This window comes from Halichoerus grypus, chromosome 13 (assembly GCF_964656455.1).
Source record: "Halichoerus grypus chromosome 13, mHalGry1.hap1.1, whole genome shotgun sequence".
NCBI lineage: Eukaryota > Metazoa > Chordata > Mammalia > Carnivora > Phocidae > Halichoerus > Halichoerus grypus.
Genome location: NC_135724.1, coordinates 20,444,233 through 20,468,168, shown reverse-complemented (window position 1 = coordinate 20,468,168; position 23,936 = coordinate 20,444,233). Strand labels below are relative to the sequence as shown.

Below are 23,936 nucleotides of genomic sequence, written 5' to 3'. Positions count from 1 at the left end.
TTTGTTTGTTCATTCATTTTTTTTTTCTTAGATTCCACATGTAAGTGAAATCATATGGCATTTGTCTTTGTCTGACTTATTTCACTTAGCATAATACCCTCTAGGTCCATCCATGTTTTTACAAAAGTCAGGATTTCATGCCCCCCCCCCTTTTTTTTTGGCTGAGTAATATTCCATTGTGTATATACATACCACATCTTCTTTATCCATTTGTCTCTCGAAGGACATTTAGGTTGCTTCCATGTCTTGGCTATTATAAATAATGCTGCAATCAAACATAGGGGTGCATATGTCTTTTCAAGTTAGTGTTTTCATTTTCTTTGGGAATAATACCTAGAAGTGGAGTTGCTGGATTTTATGATAATTTTATTTTTAATTTTTTGAGGATGCTCCATACTGTTTTCCATAGTGCCTACAGCAGTGGGCATTCCCACTAACAGTGCACAAGGTTTCCCTTTTCTCCACATCCTCACCAACACTTATTAGTGCAGAATTGCTAAACTATTTTTATTTTTCATATTATTTGGATGACAGTGTTATCATCAAACTTTTATATGGAATTTTTGTTATTATAGATGGTACCTTCTAAAATTCCTAGCTATTTAGAGGTAATCAAGATGGTAAAACACCATAATATATAGGGATAATGACAGGACAAGGAAAAGGAATCAAAGATACAGTACTTAGTATTATTTCTTTGGTATTATTTACATTTTACCTTAAATAGGATACAAGTTCATTAAATATATTATTTTCCTATTTGTGTAATGGGGAAAACAGTTTCAAAAATCATTTGTCTTTCTTGGAAAAATGTACTGTATTAAAATGTGTAATTTTGTGATTTGTGTGTTTGTGGCTAAAAGGCTCACATTCTTCTGAAAGTACAGTCTAAATTGGAAAATAGTAAAAGTGGCATATTCACAAAATAAGGTACATTCTAAATCATAGTATAATTGCATCTTTCATTATGTCTTTTGAAAATTTTGTTAGAAAAGGAAAAATACTCAGAATCTGCAGTTTTAGGGAGACCAGCATCCAAGGAGTTGGGGACAGAAGTCAGAGACTTCCTTTAGTCAAGCTGCTCTTCAACATCACAGTGGTTTTCTCCATACTTCCCAGCATCTTTCCCACTATGCCCTCCCGTCCCCCTCCCCACCAGGTTTCCGTGCATCCTTTCTCACACAAAGGAGGCTAGTAGAGGAACTTCTGCATCTAGAAGGTGATTATTAGAGGAGTTAGTTACTTTGCTATGAAAAATTTAATCATTCTTCATGAGAATGGTACTTCTGCATCTTCTTACACTTGAATTTTGACATCATTTTCTGTGAAACATCAGAAGCTGTTCAAGCCACAACTTCCAAAAAGGTGTGTACCTCTCTATATATTTGAGATTTGGTATATAATATTTATAAACAAAAGCAGACTTTTTTCATGGGGTTAGGTATCTCCTTAACAATCATTCCATACAACCAGATTAGAAACTCTTGACTAGAGGAATTGCTTGTAAAGAGTGTTAAACAAGTACTTCTAATGTAAACACATCAAATATATATTGGTAAAAAAATGAGATCCGTGGTAGGTTAAAAATAAAATTTTTAAAAACACATGATATTGTCTCTGAGATAGCCTTATAGTTTATAATTTTATGACTCATTCAATTTGGGAGGGTTGGATAGGTTTTTAAATTTTTTTCTATCTTTTTTTGAGATAATTGTGTTTTTGCATGTAGTTGTAAAAAAATTAATGCAGAGAGATGCCATATTTCCTTCACCCAGTTTCCCCCGATGGTAGTATCTTGCATAAATGTAGTATAATATCACAATCAGGAAATCCACATTGGTACAATCCACTGATTTTAATCAGATACCTCCAGTTTTACATGCACGCATTTATGTGTATGTGCATGTGTGTGTGTGTTCAATTCTGAGCAGTTTTATCATATGTAGATTCATATGACCATCATCACAGTCAACACACAGAACAGGTTTATCACAAGGATCCCTCCTGCTACCCTTTCAAAACCACAATCACCTCCCTATTTGCCCCCACCTCCTTGATCCCAGCAAACCTCTAGTTCTGTTGTCCATATCCCTCATTTTGTCAGTTCAAGAATGCCATAAATGGAATAATATACTATTTAACCTTTTGAGATTGGTGTTTTTCACTCAGCAATATTCCCTTGAGACCATCTAAATTGTATCAATAGATTGTTCCTTTGTATTGCTTAGTAGTATTCCATGTATGGATTAGTACAGTTTGTTTACCCGTTAAAGGATATGTGAGTTTCTTCCTGTTTGGGGCTATTTATAATAAAACTGCTGTGAATATTTGTGTACAGGTTTTTTTTGTTTTTGTTTTGAGAGAGAGCGAGAGCTGAGGGGGGAGGGGCAGAGAGAGAGGGAGAGAGAATCTCAAGCAGGTTCCATGCCCAACACGGAGCCCAACACGGAGCCCAACACGGGGCTCAATCTCAGAGCCCCGAGACCATGACCTGATCCGAAGTCAAGAATCAGACAACCGACTGAGCCACCAGGTACCCTTGTGTCCAGGTTTTTATCTGAACATTTGCATTTCTCGGGATAAAGTGTGCAATCGTTGGGTTGCATAGTAAATGCAGTGTTTCATTTCGTAAGACACCGCCATAGTGTTGTTCAGCGCAGCTGCACCATTTTACGTTCCCACCTGCAATGTATTAGTGATCCAGTTTCTCTACATCCTCACTAATAACACTTGACATAATCCCTATTTTTTTTAAATTTTATCCATTCTGACAAGTGTGTACTGATAACTCAATGTGGTTATTATTTGCATTTACCTAATGGCCAGTGATGTTGAATATCATTTTGTGAACTTGCCGTCTACATATACTCTTCACTGAAATGTCTTTTGTCCATTTTCTAATAGGATTTTTTTTTTAAAGATGTATTTATTTTAGAGATAGAGGAGGCCAGAGAGGGGGAAAGAAAGAATCTCAAGCCAACTCCCTGCTGAGCATGGAGCCCAATGGGGGGCTCGAACTCATGATCCTGAGATCATGACCTAAGCTGAAATCAAGAGTCAAGCACTTAACCGACTAAGCCACCCAGGTGCCCCTCTAATAGGATTTTTTAATACTGTTGAGTTTGAGTTTTCAAAGTTCTTTACATATTCTAGATACAAGTCCTTGACAGAAATATCTTGCAAATATTTTGTTCCAGGCTGTGGCCTATCTTTTTATTTTCTTCACAGGGTCCTTCCTAGAGTATACATTTTTAATTTTGACTAAAGTCATTGGCTACTGTAACAAATTACCATAAATTTGGTGGCTTAAAAAACCCAGAAATTTATTCTCTCATAGTCTGGGATCAGAAGTCTAAAATCAAAGTGTCAGCAGCCTACTCTGAAGGCTTTAGGGGAGAATCTTCCTTGCTTCTTCCAGCTTCTGGTGGCTCTAAGTGTTCATTGGCTTGTGGCTGCAAAGCTCCAATCTTTGACTCTCTTCTGCCTCCTCCACTGTGTCTCTCTTTTGTACATCTCTTATAAGAACACTTAATGATTAGGTTTGATTTAGGACCCACTCAAATAATCCAGGATGATCTCGTTCTGAGGTCCTTAATTATACCTGAAAAGATCATTTTTCCAAAGAAGGTCACATTTAAGGTTCCAGGGATTTGACAAGGACATATCTTTTGGAGGCCATCGTTCAACACACTACAGAGGGGAAACCATTGGAATGCATTGGGTGGGCATGGAGGTGCAGCATCCTGCTGGGCCTTGGTGACACTGGGGTTCGGGGAAGGGCAGTGAATAGTGACCCACACTTCTTTGCACTAGCTGGCTAAGTCTTGTTGTTGCTAAGTGGGGGACGCAGGACCCCAACTGACACTACCCCAGGAGGGATATCAGAGGACCACTACCTGTTTTGCTGGGTGGAAGATGGAAAATCAGCTCCCAGGTTAGTCAGCCTATACCACCTGGAAGGGTAGTCATAGTGCTACTTCTGCTCAACTCTGTCAGAGCCCCACCACCTGCTTCTGTGGGATGGAAACAAGGTGGAGTGTAAGATCATCTCTCTACTTTGCCCCACTGAAACCAAAGAGTGAGTGGGCACAGTTTTTAGGTTGATGTTTGGCTGCTGTAGATTTTGTTCCATTAGGCCACCCTTTTGTTCATAGCTACTTCTAGAGCTATGAGGAAGAAGCTTTTGTTGTTGTTCCTGCCAGGTGGTGGTTCCAGGTTCCTGTTTGGAATATATGGAAGGCAACAAGGAGACCCTGACAATGACTGCTATGTCATTCCTCAAGTCCTAAGGCCCCTAGGCATTTGCCGCCTTCTTTTTACATATGCTTGAATCTTCATATGCTTCTATGCAGAGTCTTTTAGTTTTAAGAGGAAGGATTTGGGAGGAATGGGTTACAGCCAGAACCAGAAACTGATTCATGATTCATTCAATTTTAAATTTTAGATACCATTCTTCATACATTCTATTGGAATTCTTCTCAATTTTTATGAGAAGATCATAAAATGATCTTTTTATTTGTAAATGATCAATTTAAGCAGTAAGCAAAGAAAAAACAATTTAAAATATATTTTAATTTTTAATTAGTGCTGACTTCTGACTGTGTATGTTTTCTTACTGATCCTTTTGCAGAGTATTTTCCAGGGGAAAAAAAGCAACAGATAAAAGTGCATTAAGAACACTTGTTATTGGGCGCCTGGGTGGCTCAGTCGTTAAGCGGCTGCCTTCGGCTCAGGTCATGATCCCAGGGTCCTGGGATCGAGTCCCACATCGGGCTCCCTGCTCAGCGGGAAGCCTGCTTCTCCCTCTCCCACTCCCCCTGCTTGTGTTCCTGCTCTCGCTGTCTCTGTCTCTGTCTCTGTCAAATAAATAAATAAAATCTTAAAAAAAAAAAAAAGAACACTTGTTATTAACATCATTCTTATATGAGATTAAAAACTATATTTAATGCTGTTCTCTTGTACAACTATGAGTTCTTATTTCCACAGAATGCCTTCAGTAATTTGTACAAGGATACTGTCTAGAATAGTTTAACAGTATTTATGCATACTGACTTGGAAGTAAACTGCAGTAACTGCCACACATGCTTTTCTATGGCTCACTTCTTTAGGAATGATGAATGACTGCTATGATGGTATCCACATCCTACTGGAGCTCTGAGTGTCTTTATTCCGTCCTTTGCATTGAGGACGAAGCTTACTAAATTGGAAGGCATGGCTGCTTCAATTATTGATGGGGACAATTTTCCTCTCATTTCTGTCTGGATAAACATCACTAGTTTGGAATGTGCTGGGTTCCTGTAAACAAAGGAAGAGTGAAAAAATATAAAGATTTTTAGATTTATCTATTGAATTTATAACTTATAGAAAGCAGGATTATTGTCTCATTCACCATGGATTCCCTCCAAAGTGCTGATGATAGGACAGTTACTGAAGGAAGGGGGGAAGGAAGGATACAAAAAAAGGGCAGAGTGATTTGCACTCATAAACGTTTTACATAAAAATATTAAGTAGTCAGACTATACGTTACAGTCTTCAGTCAGCTTTTCCTTTTTGTCATTTTGTTAACTTTTTTAAATTACAAAAGTAATGTATGCTTATAAAAATTTAAACAATACAGAATTTTCATAATTATCCTGTTCCCCAGAACTAATCACTATTTATACTTTTGTCTGTATCTTTTCAGACTATTATCTATGTATATACAAAGATGGCATACATATATGTATACCTACCCCACACATTTTTTTTTCAAAAATAAGATAATCTTTTTCTGCAACTAGCTTTATTTTCCCTCTTAGTAGGATATCATGCACTTCTTTCTGTTAATACATACATATCCACTTGTTTTTCATAACTGTATTATAATATAATTATAGTATTTCATTTTCTATGTAATCAATCCTTTATTGATTATCAGTTGGGTTTTTCCCTCACTTTTTGCTACTATAAATAAAGCTGCAATAAAACATCTTTGTAATGTATCCATTTGCACTTTCTACAAATACATGGAATTTCTAGGTCAAAGGTTTTGTGCATTTAACATTTTGAAATATTCTTTCCAAATGACATTAGGAGGACTGTAGTATTTTATATTCTAACCCAGTAATCTTCAAACTGGAGTATGTGAAGACTTTCCAAAGGGTATGAGAGAATGAATAACATTTAAAGGAATAAATTTACAAATCTCTAACTTCCATATGTACCTTTTCCCTAGACTGATCTGAGTCCATCTCTGATGGAAATGTAGGCTTCTCCTTTTCCACTAGCCTGTTCATATCATCCTTCTGTTGCTTTACAGAACAAAGGTACTGTCATCTTCCCTGAATACTATGGTACTTTACTCTGGCATATAAAAAAGTGAATGACAGAAAGTGAATGACTAGTGATTAGGTAATAAATCCTTACCAAGTCATGTCATCAATTCTTTGCTTTCAATAAAATTTAAGGATCTAGCTTAGTTGTCAGGTGATAGGTCATTAAAAATAGTTTTTGATTATAGGTCACTATGTAATTTATGGTATATAACACAAAAGAATTCAAGGCATTTGATGAAAGTCCTGGAATTACACTCTTTTCATTTTAACCCATTTATTTATGCAAACATTTTCTCAGTGCTTACATTCATAAAAATGCGAAGTAGGAGTAGACAATAATAAGTGCTATCTCATTTTATTAGTATTACCAATACACAGTTAAATGAGTTGTAATTGTTAGAAGCATGGACTCTGGAACCAGTTTGCACTGGTTTGAAGCTGAGCTTTGCTATTACCTATGTTTAACCTTGAGAAAATTACTTCATCTCTCTGGACTTCCATTTTCTTTCTGCAAAATGGAGATAGTAGTACTACCTACTTCACGAGGTTATTGGGAGGACCAAATGAACCGATATATGTAAGTTGTTTATAAAGTTCCTGGCACAAAATAAGTGCTATCTAATTTTTGCTAATAATAAAAGGTGTGTTTTCAATAAGTTTGCTTTTATATTTAGTAGTTATATAACATAAATATATTTTTTATTTTGATCATGTAATAATAATTTAATCTGTACACACATATTTTGTAACATTTAGATACTTAAGGTCACAGGAAATAAAATGGATTTTTAAAATTAAGCACGTATTTTTTCAAAGCAGAATGACAGGGTGATTAATGAAAGAATAAAAGAATTCAAACCATAAAATATATTCTATTAGGACTAAATTATATGAGGGGAAAAAAGTAAGAATGTGGGAGCAAGGAGAAAATCAATGATGTAAATTTCTGACTGTTAGAGGTTGTATGTATTTTGAAATTGATAGTTATGGTAGGTTTCCAGTTATTATGGTATTCAGAGTTTATTGGGTATGTTTACAAGAATGATATAACACTTTTTTTAAGTGTCAATATTTAGAGTGCTGAAATTTGCACCCTCTTAATCTTACGAAAAATTTTAATATCACTTTAAAACTGTGCAAGGCAAAGTACAGTTGTACAAAATTCTTTTGGGGGGTATGAAGACCACTCCTCCAACAAACCCTGTGTCCATTTTCTTATACTCTTGTCTATGGAGTTTAGACTATTTTCACAGTGCCTCAGGCAGCTAGATTGAGAACATTCACTAGCTGTTGAAAAGGTTTTAAATCTCTATTTGAGTTTGTTAGGGCTTTACATGCTTCAGAAAACCTTTCCAGTATTTACTAAACAGTACCTTTACTACTGATAATAAGTTTTATAAGTTTACTACATGACTTGTTTACAAATGTTGGCTGCCCAAAATGTTGTGCTGCATGGAAAGAGAAGATACAAAAGAGTCACTTTTTTGTGAGTACCTTTCTCTGAGACTATGGATGAGACTGTATCTTTTCCTCTAACAGGATGCTAGGCAGAGCTCCCACCCTAGATGGGATGTCTAGATCAGAGCTTTTGTCCCATGTTTTTTTGCAGTGGAAAGGGAAAGTTGACAAGATGCAAGAAGGAGACTTAGCCTGTGAAACACACATCAGAATGTGTAGCTTCCCAACTACAGTCCCTGCCAACCATTGATTTATCCAACTGATCTGAAGCAGTAATCCTTCCCTTGTTTTGATTTCTCCTGCTGTGGAGAATAAAGTTTGACGATAGATTCAAAATTGACAGGTGGCTGGAAAGACCACCATTGTTGCCATCTGCACCAATGATCCTGTCCATTAATATGCATAATTGTGAATTTCAATTCTCTAATTCAGTAGAGAAAACGTTAAGGAATACAGTCTAAAATGTAATTTTATTTTGACTTTCTTCATGTTTTTTTTTTTTTCTCCTCTGATTGAGAGGTTTATATCTGGCCAATATAAAATTTTACATGTTTTTATGTGCCAATATCTTTTACTTGTATGAAATCATTTAGCAAAAGCTAAAACTTAAGGAATTTGTGAAATGATATACATTGAATTAATGTACATACATTTACAAAATATGTGTATTTTATGTTACCATTTATTCCTAGGCTGGTTACCTATGGGCAGTGACTCCTCTGATTTCTCCTAGCTCTTTCCAAATTTACCTATTGTAGGTCTCATTCTGCAGGTATTTGTAGGTAGTCCACTGGAAAGAATTCATTTAAGGTAAAGCATTCATTGCTGATAAATGTGAGCATATTATAATTCTAGGGAAATGTATTTTTAATTTACAAAAAGTCCTTAATAATTCACAGAAGTAACTCAAATGGAGAAATATAAATCATCAGGTTAAGATTCACTGGAGATGAGGGGATAGAGGGGAATGTGTATGTATGACTAGCCACAGAGACCTCAAATCATACTTTATAGGGAATGATCCATTCTGATGATGAAAATACTTATAAAAAATTTTTAATTGCATTTAGGGGCAATTTTTTTTCCCCTAACAGAATATGCTAGCACACACTCCTGCCAGTGAGTTAGGAAACCTTTAGTAGAAATGACAAATTGAACTAAAAAACTTGTTAAAATAGAATAAATACATGCAAGTAACACTTACTCTTGCAGAGGAGAACATATACAGCCACAAGCATGGTTATAACCACGGATATAATTTGAAGATGCAGGATATGCTGGAAAATCCACACTGTTAGCTAAGGGATTTAAAAAAAAATAAAATGAAGCCTATTCCACACAAAGATGAAAAATTATGTTTCAAGTAGCATATTTTTAAAAATGTATGCTATAGCATTTAATTTAATTTAGTTATCATCAGCACTGATATTAGTTTTATACATGTATATATACATGTTTGTACACATGCATGTGTACACAGACCAAAACTGAGAAAATACCAGTACGAGCACTACCGTCCTCTCAAATTTTCTCATGCCATTATCGCTAAAGATGCTGTTACCTTTTACATATAAGAAAAAGTATTAAAAGTATCATTTAATTACTTTCTGAGATTTGAAGCAAAAGAAGAAATCACAAAGGAAAAGACTATTCCATGAGGGTAGTGCGTTTATAGATTTTTTTTTTTGGTTGATCATTATTTTGTTTTTATTTATTATTTTTTAAAGATTAGATCCTTTTTAATCTACTTATTTTTTAAGTTTTTATTTGAATTCCAGTTAGTTAACATACAGTGGAATATTAGTTTCGGGTGTACAATATATGTGATTCAATGTTTACGTACATGTTCATCATTTTCTAAATAAAATATTTGACATGGTTATTTTGTCTACCAATAAAGAGAGTTTAAATGCTCTTTTCTGCCGGAGCACCTGGTGGCCTAGTTGGTTAAGCATCCAGCTCAGGTCGTGATCTCAGGGTCCTGGGATCGAGCCCTGGGTCGGGCTCCATGTCCAGCATGGAGTCAGCTTGGGATTTTTCTCTCCCCTCCCCCTGCCCTCTCTCTGTAATATAAATAAATACATCTTTAAAAAAAATGCTCTTTTCTGCCAATTCCCTGTACCTAATTCAAAGTATAATTAAAAATCAGTAGAGTTTGTTTTAGGAATTATGCAGCATAACTATATTGTATGTGAATGTAAAAGGGAGGTGATTTGATTATGATTGTTTATGATAATTATATAGACTCTAAAAATATTTTTAAAAATATATTTTTTTTTCTGTGCAACAGAGCCTATTGTGTTGGCATAGGGGTACTGCCAGAGGTGATTTTAACATATTTTTTCTCTGTTAAAATATGGAGATTATCCTTGCCTTTCTTTAAAATTTTTTGTTGTTGTTATATTCCACAAACAAGTATGGGTCTTTTGTGAGGCATATGGTATGATAGCACAGATTTTGGAAACTCAGAAGACTTGAGTTTTAATTCTGGTTCAGGTGCATATTAGCTATGTAACTTAATTTCTGTGAACTTTAGTTTCCTCATTGGTGAAATAATGCACACAAAATATTTAGCTCAAAGCAAGCTGCATAGTAAGTTAAACAACAACAAATGGAACATTAAGAAGAAAACTCAGTATTCATCAAAAATTCATTTAAAGAAAACTGCTTAAAGCAGATTTAGTATTGATCACTGGGTGACTGAGTACTACTACTATTTGTTGATTTTAACTTCCATAATTCTTTTTACCTTCCCTCTGACCACTAAAAATGAGATTGAAGTGATCTGCTTCAAAATACAGAAAATAACAGATCTATAATTCAGACATGCAGTATTTTGTGCTGTAGACGGTGAATAAAATTTTATGTACTCTCATTTAAGGAGACAACTCAGTGACAACTGTATGAACCTATAAGAGACGCCTACAGAGAAGCGCTGAATCTCAGGCCTTAGGGGCCTGCTGCAACAGAACTGTGTTTAAGTGAGTGCACTTAGCAGAATGAGGACGCAGTCTGGACTCTGAAACTTGAGTCCTATAGACAGAGCAGAGCAACTGAAACCTTGTTGGAAAATAATAATTAACAGCACTTAACTGTCCTATCCCCAAGAAGTTTATGATAGAGAAGGCTATTCAGATAGGAATGGTGAGATTAAATTGAAATCTGGAGAAAAACAGGGCTCTAGGCCACTGTCCTACCAAAGTCCCTTCACCAGGAGTTACTGCATTTATCTGAGTCCAAAGATCTTTGTGGTATGAACTGGTATGTTTTAAGTGAATAAAGCAAGTTAGGAAATAATTACACATTTGCATTTTACATAGTGATACATTTTCGGGAGGGCTAAGGATATATGAAAACCTCTAATTTCTAAAAGAAATATAAGCACATTTATATAAAGACTAATCTAATGAAAATTTCTTCCAGAATTTTATCAGTTACTGGATATGCCCATTCTACACAATTCAAATATAACATTATATATCCAAAGATTAACTTTGTGTCTTAGTAGTTTTAAAATATATGCTGTGAGGTTTTTGCCTGCAAGTATCTGTCTATACCCAGGGCTACATGGTATGAGCTGCAACAAGGCAAGCAAGAGATGCCATAATTATTGACTGATGTAAATGTCACCTCCAGTGTTGGGTAAAATGTCAGGATTCTTTGTCTATATTATACATATGTTTATTGGTCTCACTAAGTAAATGAAAAAATAAAAATTAATTGAAAACACAGTATCTTCCAAACTGTGGGTTAAAGGAAAACACATTTATTAATGTCTCATACTAATTCCAAAATGTGGGCAAAATGTTTCAACTTACAACTGATAATATCCATATTCCCTTCGTAGTGCTTGAGGTACACTAAGTCGATAAAGTCTCGGGGGGAAATTGAGCCCATGGCAAAACTTTGTGTAATGGTATGACATATGAATGTGTCCTGGAACAAATCAAACCATAAAGATTGCAAAAGTTATTTGGTATCTATTCTTTGTATCACTTCCCAAAGAATTTCACTGCATAAGGTTAGCTACTATTTGGAAAAAGCAGGGCTTTGAAGTTACAAGAAGTTATCATCTTGCATTTTCAGTGTTAAAGGAACATTAGATCTATAAGTGCAAGGTAACAAAAGCAAAATTAAACAAGTGGGACTACATCAAACTAAAAAGCTCTTCACAGCAAAGGAAACCATAAATAAAATGAAAAGGCAATGTATAGAATGGGAGAAAGTAATTTGCAAATCATATATCTGGTAAGGAATTAATGTAAGTGCAGAAAATTCAGAATGGAATCTTGTCATCTATTCTTTGAATTTTTATTTTATTTTTTTATTATTTTTTTCAAAGATTTTATTTATTCATTTGACAGAGAGAGACACAGCAAGAGAGGGAACACAAGCAGGGGGAGTGGGAGAGGGAGAAGCAGGCTTCCTGCTGAGCAGGGAGCCCGATGTGGGGCTCGATCCCAGGACCCTGGGATCATGACCTGACCCGAAGGCAGACGCTTAATGACTGAGCCACCCAGGCGCCCCTACTCTTTGAATTTTTAGATGAAGACATTGAAGCCTAAGAGATTAAATCACATGCGAAACCAGAGACAAGTACAGAACTAGAACCCATGTTCCTGATTCCCAGGACAGTACTATTTCTACCTGTTCACACTGGCTAGGTAATATATTCTGAAAAATACAGTGTTTTAGCACCCTGGTGCCTCAGGTCCTGCCTCTCTGCCTGCACCCTGTCTTGACCTCCCCATGTGGCTCCTGGAGGTGTGCCGTGTACTTTTTCCAGGACTTGTGAGTAATAAACTTCTCTATTTCAATTTCTCTTGTGGTCTTTTGTTGAAATGTGGCTCACCATCTGGCACTCTGTGCTCCATTTAACAAATGCCAATTTAACAAAGTTGGAATAGTCCTCCTCTCCCAGGCTGTGACTAAGGATTAATGAACTGCTGTTGGTCTCATTTGTCTAGTGTCGGATGTCATGTGTTTGATCACCTATAACCCTAGAGCAGGAATCCCTCCCTCATTAGTGGGGGTGAATGAATCAGTTAAAACACATCCCTGGAGATGCATACTATAAACATTCATAGGAAGGTAAAATAATTCTTACAGTGTAATGCTACTCAGAGATATGTAGTATATTGGAAAGGGCATAGAATTTGGAATTAGGAGATCAAGTGTTAAGTGATGGTTCTACCACATATTGGCTGTGGCGTCCCGGGGCAAATCACATAATTGCTCTGAATCTGTTGCTAGGTTTTTTTGATGCCAAATATAGTATTCTTTCCATTATTACAGCTGACTTGCAGTAATAGCAGAAATATATGAAGTATGAATGGAACTGTATAATCAGTCATGAAAGAAACAGTCCAATGTTTGAATTTTCATTTCTGATGGACTATGTTTCTCAAACTGAATGTTTAAATCCCAAGAGGGTAATGGAAAGGTGTTTTTTGTGGATAGGAACTTCAGGACCTTTCTACAAAATGAAACATTTACTTTCCTGGGCTTTTCTACAACCTCTCCCCACTCCCAAGCTTTAAATTCAATTTAATAAATGGAGGCAAAGGTAACCTACAGAATTCTAAGCAAATGATAAGGTGATGGCAGATACGTGGGACATTTGTTTTGATGTGTGGAATGTGGCTTGGAGACACAAAGGACCAAAGACCTGGAATTTTACAAAAGCAATTGTTTGTGAAAATCATAAAAGTTTGCTTTATGACTCAATTTTTCAAAACAGCTTATTGAGGGGCACCTGGGTGGCTCAATTGGTTAAGCATCTGCCTTTGGCTCAGATCATGATCTTGGGTTCCTGGGATCGAGCCCCATGTTGGGCTCCTTGCTCAGTGGGGACTCTGCTTCTCCCTTTCCCTCTGCTCCTCCCCACCACTCGTTCTCTCTCTCTCTGTCTCAAATAAATAAATAAAATCTTAAAAAAAAAAAAAAAAGAACATCTTATTGAGGTATAATGTACATACCACAAAGTATAGCAGTCTTTTTTTTTTTAAAGATTTTATTTATTTATTTGAGAGAGAGAGAATAAGAGAGAGAGAGAGCACATGAGAGGAGGGAGGGTCAGAGGGAGAAGCAGACTCCCCGTTGAGCAGGGAGCCTGATGTGGGACTCAATCCTGGGACTCCAGGATCATGACCTGAGCTGAAGGCAGTTGCTTAACCAACTGAGTCACCCAGGTGCCCCAAAGTATAGCAGTCTTAATAAATAAGAGGTCTATAGTGTGCTGCCCTAATTCTCTCTTAAATTCGGTCTTTTCTCTCACCTCTATGACTTCTTAAACTTTCTACTCTAATTACTTGTATTTTTCTTTTCTCTTTGTTTTTATTCTCCCTCTTCATCTATTTGAGATAATATATTTGAAAGCAAGTCTAAAACTACAACCATCTATATAACGTTATTCCATACTGTATCCTTACTCTTAAAAAAAGTTACATGCTGTTTGCTCTTAAGTCCCTACAGTATGTGTTTGCATTATTCCTGTTATTTAATGTATTATAACTAAGATAAATCTACTGACTTCCTAGCAACAAGGCATGCCTAATCTTTTTCTCCACCTAATGGAGGAGGTGAATACATAAAGTTCAAACCCCTCAAGACAAAAGACACACACCTGCAAGAGCTAGCTAGATTCAGAATGTGCTAAGTCTTTACAACAGAATCAAGCTAATCGGAATTAAACTTTTGACTAATTAAGAGGGAAGTTTTAAGACTTTTATGAAGATTTCAATTCTAGCCTATAAAATATGAAGTGTCTATATCATACTGTCTACATCACACAGGTTTAATATACTTAAATCACTAATAAAACTAAAAATATATTGATACAGTAGAAGTCCAATATCATACAGCAAATTACCGAATCAATCTTGTGTACCATATTATATACTTTCAATGATTTATCCCATGCAACTCTGTTTTCAGGTTTGTAGAGGAAATCAGACAGTTTAGTTATTGATTCTGGAATTATTCCTTCAACACGATATCTGCATTTAACAAAACAGAAAAAATCAAAATTTAACAAGTTTCGTCTAAGCTCAAAATATAATGCTATCATAGTATAAAGTAGGTTAACTTAGCAAATAACAGGAAAGAACACTTGAAAGTAATATCAGCAATTCAAAACACTAATTTCAATTGGAAGTAGCCAGGTTTATTTAAATAAGCACTGCAATAACTAAGTTATTTCAAAATGTATTTTTCTACAAATCTTGTTTATACTGTTCTATAGTTGTCTTTTTAGAGGGGGCTACTTTCTTTTAGGATTTTTCTAAAATCTTTTTCATAAATATTTACCTGCCATATTTATCATAAGCCAAATGTAGTTGATGAGAAGTGTGTGTGGTTACACATTCAGTATCTTTTTTTTTTTTTTTTAAAGATTTTATTTATTTGACGGAGAGAGAGACACAGCGAGAGAGGGAACACAAGCAGGGGGAGTGGGAGAAGGAGAAGCAGGCTTCCTGCTGAACAGGGAGCCCGATGCGGGGCTCGATCCCAGGACCCTGGGATCATGACCTGAGCAGAAGGCAGATGCTTAACCAACTGAGCCACCCAGGCGCCCCACACATTCAGTATCTTGTAGCCCCAATTCTTAATTTAAGGATGTAATGTGTCTAAAGCAGTGGTCAGCAAATTTTTCAGGCCAGATGGTAAATAATTCAGGCTTTGCAGGCCACATGATCTATGTTGCAACTATTCAACTTTGCTAGGGTAGCAGTAAAGTAGCCATAGACAATATATAATGAATGAGCATGTCTGTGTTATAATTGAACCTTATTCATAGACAGTGACTTTTGAATTTCATTTATTTTTAACATGTCAGGATTTGGGCAAGTAACTAACCTTTGTGTTTGTCCATCACTTAAATTAGATGTGGTTATCCATCAATGGAATTAAGACAAGATGAGTAAACTGGATTAAAACTCACTATTTAGCAGAAGGTTGTTGAATAAAAATGAAGTCTGAATAATATTGGCTGTACTCTTCTCCCTGTTAATGATTCTTTCCAAACTGAGGGGATAGTTTTAAGTAAAATCAAAATTAAAAAAAAAAAAAAAACTCTAAAAGTCCTGGGAGAAGTGAGATCAAAACCAAATACTATTATTAGTCTAAATAATTGTCATATTTATGAATGGTTCTTCCTCTAAAACTTTGTTTTTATGATTTGGCAAATAAATAAGGAATTCATTAGACTATTTCTTTGTACGTTAATTTCTCTTTAAAAGCTCAGTTAGTCCTTAATTTTCTTTATGAGATATCCTCAAATTTCCTTACTATGTAATGTTTCCTTCCTTCAGATCTACAAAGTTTTTAAGAGTTCATTATTAAGCTCTGAATAAGATAGTGAGAAAACAACCTGGATAATTATCAGGTCCTGTGAAAAAGAAGTCAGATATAATAGAGTTAAAATTTTTTTTTTTAAGATTTTTTTTTTTTAATTTAACAGAGATAGCATAAGTAGGCAGAGCGGCAGACAGAGGGAGAGGGAGAAGCAGGCTCTCCGCCGAGCAGGGAGCCCGATGCAGGGCTCGATCCCAGGACCCTGGGATCATGACCTGAGCCGAAGGCAGATGCTTAACCGACTGAGCCACCCAGGCGCCCCAATACAGTTAAAATTTAAGTAGAAAACTATGAAGGGATTTGTATATGCTACCATGGATTTTTTTTTTATTAATCTGTTCTCTCTCTTTAATTATACTATAAACTTTGAGGATAAAACATTTTTTTTTAAAGATTTTATTTATTTTGACAGAGAGAAAGAGAGAGTACAAGCAGGGGGAGTGGCAGGCAGAGGGAGAGGGAGAAGCAGGCTTCCCGCTGAGCAGGGAGCCCGATGCGGGACTCGATCCCAGGACTCTGGGATCATGACCTGAGCCGAAGGCAGACGCTTAACTGTCTGAGCCACCCAGGCGCCCCATGGATAAAACCTTTTTGTATTTCTAACTAATATATACAGATCTTCCTTGATTTATGATGAGGTTACACTGAGATAAACCATCATAAGTCAAGAGTATCTTAAATTGAAAATGCATTTAATACACCGAACTAACATCATAGCTTAGCCTCGCCTGTGGTAATCTGACACAAAGCCTATTTTATAAGAAAGTGTTGACTATCTCATGTGATTTAGGGAAAGGTCCCTAATATACATATAAGTTTATCAATATTTGAGGATTTGTGATTTTTCCCTATCTACTATTTAGGACAGGGTTTGGCAACCTATGGTCTATAGGTCAATCTAGCCTACTTCCTGTTTTTGTAATTAGTTTTACTGAAACACAGCCATACTTATTCATCAATGTATTGTCTGTCTACTAATGTTAGTGCCCTTGTGCTGTAATAGCACGAACATTTATTGTCTATTTATGTACTGTGTTTCTATGCTATAATGACAGAACTAAGTAGTTGTAACAGAGACCACAGCAGCTACAAAGCCTAAAATATTTACTTATTCTCTACCCCTGGTTTAGGCTGTCTACTCAGTGGCTGATTTGTTTATTTTCCAGTCATTTGTAAAGGTGAGAAAAGTATAAGTTACAGGTATTATATGACTACAAGACAGAAATTATTTATTTTGCTTTTTGGAAGATTATAAAACATAGTTAAAGTGGTGTCTTGGGCAGAGGGTAGGCTACTAGTCAGAAATTACCTTATCTTAATTCACTAATTGGAGGTCTATTAGAGTCAGTGGCTTTTAAAAATATGTAAACATCAAGCCTCTCTGAAAACACAAAACATTTATGTGTCTTGAGTACTTGAGCCTATCACTCAATGAGCAATTTAGTATCTACCGTGTTCAAGGCTCTTCAGAGATATCCATTTTGTCATACTTGAATCTAAGAACTATATTCTTATATCTATTGATCGTTAAGATGAACAGTTCACTAGATATTTTACTATGATCTATAATAAAGCTTTGTTCTCATTATACGTGAAGTGATCTCAGGTCCAATTAAAAATATTTTAACTATTTTCTCTTGTCTTTTACAGTTTCTGACAAACTTTAGCTGGTATATGGAATAACTGATAGATTGGAATACATTAAGTTACACTTTTTACAGACCATACCTTTCATGAAGCTTTCAGGCTGCAATGGAAACCTTTTAGTATGTGTGGATTTGTATCAACACACTAATTTTAATGTTTCCAAATCACTTTATAGCCTTTTATGATTTTTGTGAATGAATGCCAAAAGAGTAACTAGAAGGATGAGGGGGGGAGAAAAATAATGTAAAGTGTCTATTTTGGCACACTAGAATGGCAAACTTGGGGAAGCATCTGTTAGATGATAAAATAGTCACGGGCTTTTAGTGATCATATTTTTGTCATATCCTATGTGATATTAGAGTTGGGGGTGGGACTTCCAGAGTAGCTGTGTGAGGATTTTAGTAAACCCTCCTCCATAGTGAAATAACTGATTAAATTACTTTAAGAAACAACAATTTAAATTCCCTAGAAAATGACCTAAGGACATTCAGGAAATGGAGAAACATTCATTCAAAAAAACCTACTAAATCTAGGTAAGAAAAGAGTCTATAAGTCACCAACCCTTATCTGTACCGACTGAGCCACAATCAGCTTCTAGGCAACACCTCCTCACCCCTGAAAGCCAAAGAGGACCTCCCTCTCCCCACTAATTCCCAGTCCGAGCTATGGTTTCATCCTAGGAGGGGTGGGATACTGACATCTCTCATTCTTGCACCCCCCAGCTCACGCTGCATACTCTATGCCCAGCAGGCACTGCTGAGAAGACTGGGGTTTCATTATCCCCACCCAGAGTTTACTGAGAGGGTGAACTCTGTCCAATGCAGTAAATACTGGGGCTTATTTCCCCTCCCCCCTACAAGAGGGGCAAGCTGAAGTCATGGTACCATTTCTCCCCAATACCACCCTCACATCCCCTTCATCCTCATGGATGGAGGTGTCACTCAGCTCCAGTAATAGTGCAGAGGTTCTGCTCAGGGGCAAAGGCAAGACGAAATGAGCTGGCAGCATCTCAGCTGTGGCTGAGAAAATGGATTTCATTTGGAACAAAATGTGGAGAAATTTTTGAAAAAAAATACTTTGTTAGTGAACAATTAGAAGAATTATGTGGAACTAATGCAAAAGCACAAGAAGACCAGCCAGAAGTAGGGAGAGATACAGTTAGATGAACAACATAAGATCACGCTCATCTCTGCCAGGGGGGTTCGGGTGTGGACGGCTGTGTATATGCAGTAGACTGCCCTGGCTCAGAGCAAGTAGAGTGGATATCTTATGTTGCACCTATTCAAGATATTAGAATGGAGGTATGAGGATGCTTTTACTCAGAGCCATCAGAGCAGATGCACTAGGCTGCCCCTATTAGAGTAATTAGAATGGATGTACTAGGATACCCCTACTCAGAGCAATCAGAGTGGATGTATGGGCTGCCCCTATTCAGAGCAATCAGAGTGCACGTACTAGGCTGCTCCTACCTAGAGAAGAGGGGGTGTACTTGGCTGCCCCTACTCAGAGCAATCAGATTAGATGTACTAGGCTGCCTCTATGCAGAACAGTCAGTGTATACACTAGGATGTCCCTACTCAGAGCATTCTCATTGGATGTATCAGGCTGCCACTACTATGCAGTAATCAGAGTTAATGTGAAAGACTGCCCACTCAGAATAATTATACTGGATGTACCAGACTGCTCCTATTCAGGAATAATCATACTAGATGTACTAGGCCGCCCCTACTCAGAACAATCATATTGGATGTACTAGGCTGCCCCTCACAAAAGCATTCAATGCAAGATAAGGGTTGGTGACTTACAAGCATTTTCCAAACTGAAAACTTCAACAAAGAGCTGAAGTCTTACTGGCTTAAGAGACTGAAATATAACATCTGGCACATAATATATTCTGACCACCTTAAAATAAAATCATACTCTTTGCTGCTGTTCTGGAAGAATGTCTGTATGCCCACGACTGTTTCCTCTGAGGAGTGATTGGTTACAGAACTTCCAAGCTAGCTGTCCCTGGCTAAGTGCAGGACAAAATCATAAAACTGCTGAATTGTGAAAACAGTCTGTAAGCCATACACAGATCTAACTGTAAAGGGTAAAAATTTTACTAGTTTGGGGGTCTTAAGCACAACTTGTGATCAATAAACAGCTTATGTTGACCCCTCCTATAGGCTAAAAGATAAAAACAAGGAAAAAAGTGATTTTGATAACATATGATGATCTATTTGCATTAATGTGATATCATGAGCAATGAATGAACAACTCTTAAGAATAAGATTAAAAATGTCAGCACAATTTCTCAGTGTAGTTATATTTGAAATAACAGGATCCTCAAAAGTATCCTCAAAAGCAGCTTTCAGAAAACATTACATATATCAGCAAGAGAAGTAAATTGGGGAAATAAACTTTATTTTTTAGTGGTTCATTTAATGGAAAGGTGAAATGTTTGAAAGGCCACAAAATACTACTGTGATCAAGAAAATACCAATCTGCTTTTATAGTAATTATTTCTTGAGGTAGAAATTTCCTATCTTAATGAATATTCACTCGAAAGACTTTTTTTCCTGATTGTCTTCGTTTGAAAATGATTAGGTGGTACATAACTGCTCTAATTTATTAATATCACATTTCAACCCAGTGACTTTATAATTAATTTCTATCTCCTGATCACTAACAAGCAATGTTATAGCTAATGAAGCAGCACTGAATTCTAGATACATCAATGCCACTGAATTCAAAACAACTATCAAAAGGAAATTGTACTCACAGATTTCCATGGAATTTTTTAGAAGCCTTGCTGGAAACAGTTATCTTTTTCTCAAAGGGGAATAAAAATCCAGAAATAAATTAGCTGTCAGATACAGAAAAAAAATAAAAATAAATACAAACAAACAAAAAGTAAAAATATATTTTTTGGTCATAAAAATATTTTTAGAGGTCTTTTTGAATCACTTCTCATTAAAAAATAAACTCTTGAAACATATTTAACTTGTTTTCTTACTGAAGTCTTAACCACTTTCCAGCCTGATGTGTCTTGACTGTATTCTAAAACTTCTTGAGCAGTTTCTTGGGCAAGTGCCTTATAGTCCATCTACCTGCAAAGTTGTAAAAACAGACAACTGGTAAGAATATAACTATACAAAACAATTTTTTAAATGCTGTATTACATTTTAATACTATTTCTACAGTATCTGTTACATAGTAATGAATAGCTACTTATTTTTTGTTAAGTTTTTACTTAATAATTGCTAAGTGTGTGAATGCATGAATTCCTTCTTCCTTCTTCATAATCTTTCAAATGAGAAAATGTGTATAGTACAAAGAGCAGGCTTTGGACTCAAAGAGACCTGGGTCAAATCCTGTCTCTGCCACTAGTTGTGAACCACATTATTTAATATTTCCATTTTTCCATTTTCTGGGATAATAACTAACTCTGTAGAATTAATGTGAGGATTAAATGAGATAATGCATTTAAATGTTCTCGCCCGTTGCCTGGCACATAATAGTTATTCAATAAATCATTAATATTTCCAATAGCTTAATCATGCTTCCTTTCTCTTGTAAAGCATCATAATCTGTTGATCATGTGTTCTTGGGAATTAGTCTTTTTAAAGTGAGGGCAATGGCACTAAATGATCTGACATTTGGCTTCCTCTCCAAAGGCAACTCCTACCTGTCTTCTCTTCCACCTCAGCTCCAGTCATATTGACCTGGCTGTTCCTCAAATACAACCAAGCATCTTCCTACCTCAGGATCTTTGTACTTGCTATTCATACTCTGCTTGTAACATTCTTTCCAAATGTGAATGACAGATTCCTCTTCATTGGTGTCTTTGTTTAAATGTTTCCTCTCGAGACAGGATTAAGTTCGAATCAATTCAATATGAACATATTTACGGAACCCTTTACTAGTGATTAAGTACTGTGGTAGGTGTGGCAAAAACAGTTGAGTAAGATACTATTTCTGTTCTGAATGGGTTCAAGAAACTGGAGTCTCATTGGTCCTTTGGCTCATTATCTAGTTTTCAGTTAGGGTGGTTGTATGGTGGAAAGAATATGACAACACACAGCTGGATTCAAATCCTAACTTTGGCACTCACCACATACTATATTTTTTTGAATAAATTGCTCAACCTTTGAACTTCAATTTTTACATGTATAGATTGGGGATGGTAATACCTATCTCATGGGGTCATTATAAGGATTAAGTGAGTTAATAAATGCAAAAGTGATTGAAACAGTGTGGGACCCCTTCTTGATGATCAGAAACATTAGTTTCTTTTCTTGAAATGACACATTTAAATGTACCTTTTAAAAAACTCTCCAAAGAGCTGCCTCAATAAAACTTCTTAAAGTTTAATTATCAGAACCATGTCTTAATTAGCTCTCACTTAAAGCTCTAGGTTGGATCATAAATCCACTTTCTTTCTTTTTTTTTTTTTAAGATTTTATTTATTTATTTGACAGAGAGACAGTGAGAGCAGGAACACAAGCAGGGGGAGTGGGAGAGGGAGAAGCAGGCTTCCTGCTGAGCAGGGAGCCCGATGTGGGGCTCGATCCCAGGACCCTGGGACCAGGACCTGAGCTTAAGGCAGACGCTTAACCGACTGAGCCACCCAGGTGCCCCATAAATCCACTTTCTCTTGTTTAGCTCTCCAGCAAGCCATAACACCTAGTTGACATTTATATTTGAAAAGCTTTAGAAAACCGTTACAACTCCTTTTTCCTAGTAGACTTTTGGTTTCCTTACCTTTCCTAATAGATCTAGTCCAGAATTTTCATAATTATTGGGACTCCTCTCCAAATCCTTGTGGAGATCTCCATATCTCTTAACCTGTGAGGGAACAAAGTAGAATTATTTTGATCCATGAATTAAGTCAATATATTTGATCACTTCCTTTACATTTTCTCCGTGTCCTTTGTTTTTACTTTATGTCCTCATCAGGAAACATTTGGTATATATGCCCAGGATGAAAGAAAAAGGCAGTAAGAGAAATGTTAATAACTGTGTTTATGAAAAGAACCTTTAAGAAATTAAAGAAGGACAGGTTAAAAAAACATTCAGTGGAATGTAAATAAAGATGTCTAACTTTTTTAGCTCATGCCATTAACAATCCTTGGCTAGTCCCTGACCTGTGCTTGTCCCAGCACATGTAACTCAGTTCTTTATTTCCAATCAGCAACATACTTGATATTGAGTGATCTAGAAAAGGCACCAATTATTGGAACATAGCACTAGAGTATAAATTCCTGCAGGGACTTCTACTCATTTTCAAATCACTAGCACTCACTGCCACAACAAATGTGTTTAATTGAGCCACTTAACTGAATTTTATAGCTTGTGGACTTTTTCATTTGCTAAGAAAAAGGGAAAGGCTAGTTTAGTGGGCTAGAGAGGGTGAAAAGAGAACAAAGAGCAAGCCTACAGTCGCATTACCTGGAGATGTAACATCGGATGAACTGGAACATATTCAGGTAGAGTAATGGTCAAGGATATCTTCACCCAGAGGGTCAGTGGAAAATAAACATAAACCAATATTGAGATGGCATCTTTTTTTGATACACCACTTGGTTGAAACTGGATTCTTCGCACCTCATATCCTGTCCCAGCCTCGTAGACAGAGTCACACATGTTGTTAGTGGGTCTTTACATCTGTTTGGATAATCTCCCTTTTTCTGGGCTGCCTGACTGGGTCCCCAAATCCGTGCTGGGTCACTGCCATTCTTCCCTGGGAATCAAGGTCCCCAAGGAATTTGTTAAATCCCATCCCCGGCCAAACTCCCTCCTCCAATCCCGCATCTGCTCGGAGTGTGAGGGGCTGGCAGCCAGACCAGAGGGCCGGGCGCAGGGATGGGACGTGGAAGGCACCGAGAAGAGAGGGAAGGATGTGGTCTGGGGAGCTGCCCCTCCAACCCCGGCTGGAGGTGGCGTCTTATCCTGGGAGGGTGCTCTGAAAGCGGAGAGGCCGAAGTCAAAACGGCAGCCGCCAGCGCCCCCGAGTCTCCTTCCCCACCTCATCCCCTCACACACTCCCGGGGAGCCCGCAGAGGGAAGCTCAGCCTGTCGTCAGCGCCGAGCGGCCCCAAAGAGCGGTGACGGAGGTGGGGAGGGCGTGCGGGGCAGCGACGCAGATGCAGTCCGGAGACACCCTCCCAACCTCCACCC

The 23,936-nt window shown here is 36.8% G+C and overlaps 1 protein-coding gene across 2 annotated transcripts; it reads right to left on the bottom strand.

Moving 5' to 3' along the window:
- Positions 1-4,590: 4,590 nt before the first annotated feature.
- On the bottom strand, positions 4,591-23,931 carry STARD6 (StAR related lipid transfer domain containing 6). 2 transcript variants are annotated; one of them, XM_078060289.1, is made up of 9 exons: positions 23,364-23,931; positions 23,208-23,267; positions 22,521-22,604; positions 20,773-20,866; positions 20,539-20,588; positions 14,644-14,770; positions 11,591-11,708; positions 8,977-9,070; positions 4,591-5,295 (listed from the first exon to the last, which is right to left on the bottom strand). In XM_078060289.1, the coding sequence occupies exons 4-9, from the start codon at positions 20,860-20,862 to the stop codon at positions 5,097-5,099; spliced, it is 678 nt and encodes a 225-aa protein (XP_077916415.1). In that variant the 5' UTR covers positions 20,863-20,866; positions 22,521-22,604; positions 23,208-23,267; positions 23,364-23,931; the 3' UTR covers positions 4,591-5,096. The 2 variants fall into 2 exon arrangements, with proteins under 2 accessions (XP_077916415.1, XP_077916414.1); XM_078060288.1 differs by having other exon boundaries at positions 23,208-23,499; positions 23,785-23,931.
- Between the last annotated feature and the right edge of the window lie 5 nt (positions 23,932-23,936).

What these genes read in the sequence shown, in the direction of transcription:
- STARD6 (XM_078060289.1), bottom strand. Translation starts at nt 20,862, where the DNA reads ATGGACTATAAGGCACTTGCCCAAGAAACTGCTCAAGAAGTTTTAGAA. An exon ending in GGAAAGTGGTTAAGACTTCA is followed by an intron (nt 20,589 to 20,772) that starts GTAAGAAAACAA and finishes TTCCCCTTTGAG; the next exon opens with AAAAAGATAACTGTTTCCAG. An exon ending in ATATGTTCTCCTCTGCAAGA is followed by an intron (nt 5,296 to 8,976) that starts GTAAGTGTTACT and finishes CTTTGTTTACAG; the next exon opens with GAACCCAGCACATTCCAAAC.